This window comes from Rhipicephalus microplus, chromosome X (assembly GCF_043290135.1).
Source record: "Rhipicephalus microplus isolate Deutch F79 chromosome X, USDA_Rmic, whole genome shotgun sequence".
Lineage (NCBI taxonomy): Eukaryota > Metazoa > Arthropoda > Arachnida > Ixodida > Ixodidae > Rhipicephalus > Rhipicephalus microplus.
Window position 1 is genome coordinate 122,364,519 of NC_134710.1, and position 4,460 is coordinate 122,368,978.

A 4,460-nucleotide genomic window follows, 5' to 3' on the forward strand; every position below is an offset into this window, starting at 1 on the left:
ACAATCAAGCTTTTCTTTCTTTTCTATTCTTTTCTTTCTGCAGTTTAGATTATCTTTCTAACGCAAATAAATTTGTCTCCTGTGTAAAGCATAACCATACTTCTTCAAGACTTTTGTGCTCTTTCTCGAAGCTCCCGAATACTCTGTTTAATTTTGTCCACAAAACCATCATCGTCAAGCAGCTTATTGTTCAGCTTCCTTAAACTTTGGTTTAGGGGGCCTAATGCAACCATAAATAAACAGTGATCTCTACTGCCAGTTAGTTCCTGCGACGTTCTCTTGCGTTCTTAGCACTGGCGAATCTTTGCGACTATATTCGATTAGAATGAGCTGTATGCAAAAAGGGGGAAAACATTACTTTATTGACGTGTTTTTAAATGAACTATTTCTGGTTGCGTGCAATGAATATCTGGACTCAGGCTCTTCTCACGCTGATCAATAGGGCTAATCATAACGAAGTTCTTGTTTGCCTTAGGCAAGGTAACAAAAGGAGCAGTCAAACTTGTGGGGGTGCTGACACCCCCTGTAAAGTTGTTCGCGCCGCGTGGTGCATGTGTCTCGCAGTGAAGCCGTGTTTCAAGTGTGACAACCGCCAGATGTTAAATGGCGTTGTGTTCGCGTTGAGTACCACTAGAGTGTACTAGAATAGGTTGAGTGGCGCGATCGCCGGGCGCCGCCTACGCTTCCTGGCGAAGCCCGAACTGCGGAAAGTTTGCGTGGGGGCGCTGCGATCGAAGCGACTTGGAAATTTCCTCCGCATCCGCCGCCGGGCCATTGCAATTTGCAGCGAAGGCGACGGGGACTGCGTGTTGCGCGAAATGTTTTGCAACTCAGTGCCGTTTACTCGTGTGTGAAAACGGTGTAGCCATGCCAAAAGGCAGGCATCGGCATTGTTATGCGCCAGGCTGTCGCACCGGTTACTCGGGCGTTAAAGCGGAGAAGCAGCTTTCATTGTTCAGCGTGCCGAAAGATGAAGCTCGTCGGGCGCTCTGGGAGAAGAACTTACATCGGAGCGACAAACTCCTGGATAGCAAATGCGCAGTGTGTGAGCTCCACTTCGATAAGCGGTACATTCAGCGGGACTACGTGCACATTGTGAACGGAAAGGAGGTGAGGATTGAGCGCGGAACACCAGCACTAACGAGTGACGCAGTGCCTACGGTATTGCCAAATGCGCCAAAGTACTTGAGCTCGACAGCTCCTCCCAAGCGAGCACCTCGCAAACGGGAGACACCAGCCAAGCTTGATGATACAAAGCGCAAAAGGAAGAAAGTTGAAAGCCCATGCAGCACTGCGGCTGTGGAAGAGCCGTTCGAAAGCGACGGATTTGATTCCCCAGTGCTTGGCGCTGACAATTTGTGTAATCTGAGTACTCCGTCTGCATATTGGTCGTCCCATCGGTTTACAAACTTTGAAGGTACGGTATATGCCCTTGGAGAGCTTGTAGAGTCCACTGGGACCGTAAACTCGGACCGCTCGGTCCTCTTCAGTGTAAGCAAGGACCAAGAAGTCTCATTCAGGACATTCCTCGCTGGGAAATTGATCACTGAAGGACGTGTCGAGACTGTAAGGGAAGCTGAGGGAGTTCTTCTTCGAGCCTCAGGCTTACTGAAATGCCCTGGTGCCATGTCTACATCGGCGATCATCGCAGAGGAGCTAACAAAGAGCCTCCTGAAAAAAAAAAAAAACAGCCGTCATTGGCGGCGCTTTCTACAGCCGGAGATGCGCAGTAACGACAGTGACAGAAGGTAAGGGCGAAACTAATCTTTCACTTGTGTACATGTAGTATATTTGCACATAAGGCAACATGGTAAACTGAAAAAGTGTGAGATATTTTGCCCGAGCTCCTGAGACGTACCAGAAATTGTTTTGAAGGCTGATAGCTTCGTGAACTTACTTTACCTCAGGAGCAGTGACATATATTTGGTGCTGATGAATTATGTTTATTTGCAGAGCGGTGTACTAGAGAAGTCATTTAGCAAACCCAACAAAATAACACTACCATGCTTTTCAGGAGCTCCTTGCCTGTCTTGTCGGTACCTTCGAAAGGCTCTTCTCACAAGAATGTCTTGGCTCAAGTGCCATCGCCGAAAGCAAGTGAGGACAGCTGCCCAGAGGCTGAGGTCAACCTTGCGAAAGCACAGGCGCCTTTCTAAAAAGGTGCTGAGCCTGAAAGGTAGAATTGAGGGCATGCGAGCCAAAAACGCGCGGCTTTAAAAGAAGAGACACTGGAAGAGAAGATCTCTACGTTGCCCCCAAAGCAGCAGGAAAATGTGCGGCACTGTTTCAGAGCATCAAAGCGAAAGAGCACAAATGGCATGCGTTTCACTAATGAATGGATGCTCGAATGCATTCTCATGAAGATGAGAAGTCCGAAGCTCTATAGACATCTGAGAGGACACAACATTCTCGTGCTTTCGGGCGATACTACTCTGCGGAAGTACACCGCCTCGTACAGGAGTGGCTTCGGTTTCAACAGAAAGGTTCTAGAAACTTTGAAGACGAAAACAGACACAATGGACACCTTCAGCCGTCGTGGCGGCATCCTGGTGGACGAAATGAAGTTGTCTGAGCACCTTTCAATTGACAAGACTGGTAGAATCGGAGGCTTTGTCGACCTGGGGCCCTTTATACCACGGGCAGATGCGAACCTTCCTTGCGACCATGGTATGGTTGTTATGTTCGTGCCATTTGCAGGCAAATTTTCTCAGGTTTTGGGGGTGTTTGCTGCGCACGGAAATGTTGAGGGCGACCTTCTCTGCAAGATATTCATCGAAACAACGATCCTAGCAGAACAGGCAGGACTCTTTGTCGACTTCATAACCTGCGACGGAGCTTCGTGGAATAGACGAATGTGGACATCGATGGGCATCCAGGGAACCTCAAGCAAAATAACGTGCAAGGTGAAGCATCCTGTGGACTCCAAGAGGAACCTTCATTTCCTGTCAGACTTTCCTCATCTAGTGAAGTGCCTCTGCAACTCCCTCTTGAAAGGTGGTTTCAGCACACCAAATGGGCGGGTATAAATGTTTTATTACATTCTTGCTTAACATTTTATATTAAGTCAACTGGCTAATCATGCCCTTTTATATTGATGCAGGTGTCAGTGTATTTTGTGGCCGAGGCTTTCAACCTGGACAAAGACAGCATCACCTTGAAGGCTATGCCAGGGCTGACTACAAGCCACCTTCAGCCCAATGACTTCGAGAAGATGAGAGTGTCCCTTGCCTTCCAGCTATTCGGAGACTTTGTGCTGCGTGGTCTACACCACTACAAGAACACCCTTGAGTCACGTTATGGAAAGGGTGCAGTCATTCTTCAGGTACTTAAATATATTGTATCTGCTGTATTCTTTGGGCAAAAGACAAGAGTGCGTTAATGGCCATCACTGTTGAACCCAGCTCTAATGAAGTTTTTTTGCATTTACAGGCTGATAAACCAACTCATCAAACTGATGACCTCCAGATTCAAGTCCGAGGCTCTTTGGCCGCACTCAAGTGGTAGTTCTGCGCTCTCCAGTTTTCTAGACTACATTGACAAGTGGGAGCAGCATGTCGGCAAGGGCGTCGGGTTTCTTAGCAAGCAGACAGCTACTGGCCTGAGGGTTACGCTGTCCAGTGTGCTTTCTTACTGGACTATGGTACCACAGAACTAAGCTACAGGTATTTGATGACGAGTAACCTAAGCTAAGATCCACTCGAGAACTTGTTTAGAGTTGTGCGGCAGTCGTCGGGCTGTAATGACCATCCGACCCCAGAGCAGTTCTTAATTGCTGTCAACTGCCTGAGCTACTATAGCCTAGCTAAGCCAGTGCACGGTGCGAGCGTTACACCATTGGTGCTTACATCACTGCTCGACACTGGAGATGCACACTCGGCAGATGCAACAAGCCTGCAGCAAACAATTGATGACCACATCGCTCAAGGAGATCTTGACGTGATAGAAAGCGCTGCCTGCCATTACAGTATTGCTGCCCCAACTGAGCATTACAGCCTTGTGGGAAAAAAAAGCGACTCTCGCCTAGCATATTACATGGCTGGATATGTTGCTAGAAAGTGTGTGCAGAAGTCAGGATGCACTGCTTGTCGTACTTCACAGCTTGTTCCAGCTTCACAAGGGAAGGAACATGAGTGTTCGGCCTTTACGAACTTTTGCGACAAAGGTGGTTTGTTGTACCCGTCTAAGGAGCTGTTTGACTTCGTTAGCTATTTAGAAGACACATTTACAGACTGCTTCAGCACTAATGAACTGCGCAGTGATAGCATTTTAGATGTGCTGCATCTGGTCAGGGTTGAAGGGAGACCCCTTGGCTGTGCTCAACATGCAAAAGCAGTGAAGTCTCATGTGGTAAAATTTTATGTTGTCACTCGATTGCAATTTTTGGTTAAAGGAATCAATAGAGCTAAGGAAGAACGGCGCAGGAGGCTGCAGCACCTAAAGCTCCGTAGGTGCGTGTAGGA

At 48.0% G+C, this 4,460-nt stretch overlaps 2 protein-coding genes across 2 annotated transcripts; both read left to right on the forward strand.

Moving 5' to 3' along the window:
- Window positions 1–753: 753 nt before the first annotated feature.
- On the forward strand, window positions 754–2,247 carry LOC142776968 (uncharacterized). The gene is made up of 2 exons (XM_075881282.1): window positions 754–1,748; window positions 2,015–2,247. The coding sequence occupies exons 1-2, from the start codon at window positions 868–870 to the stop codon at window positions 2,154–2,156; spliced, it is 1,023 nt and encodes a 340-aa protein (XP_075737397.1). The 5' UTR covers window positions 754–867; the 3' UTR covers window positions 2,157–2,247.
- On the forward strand, window positions 2,217–3,268 carry LOC142775099 (uncharacterized; the record flags this gene model as incomplete). The annotated part of the gene is made up of 1 exon (XM_075876424.1): window positions 2,217–3,268. A coding segment is annotated over one exon (810 nt), but the record flags the coding sequence as incomplete, so codon positions are not given.
- Window positions 3,269–4,460: the final 1,192 nt, after the last annotated feature.

Coding starts and splice junctions, on each gene's coding strand:
- LOC142776968 (XM_075881282.1), top strand. CDS start 868: ATGCCAAAAGGCAGGCATCGGCATTGTTATGCGCCAGGCTGTCGCACC. Junction 1,749..2,014: donor AGTAACGACAGTGACAGAAG/GTAAGGGCGAAA, acceptor CATGCTTTTCAG/GAGCTCCTTGCCTGTCTTGT.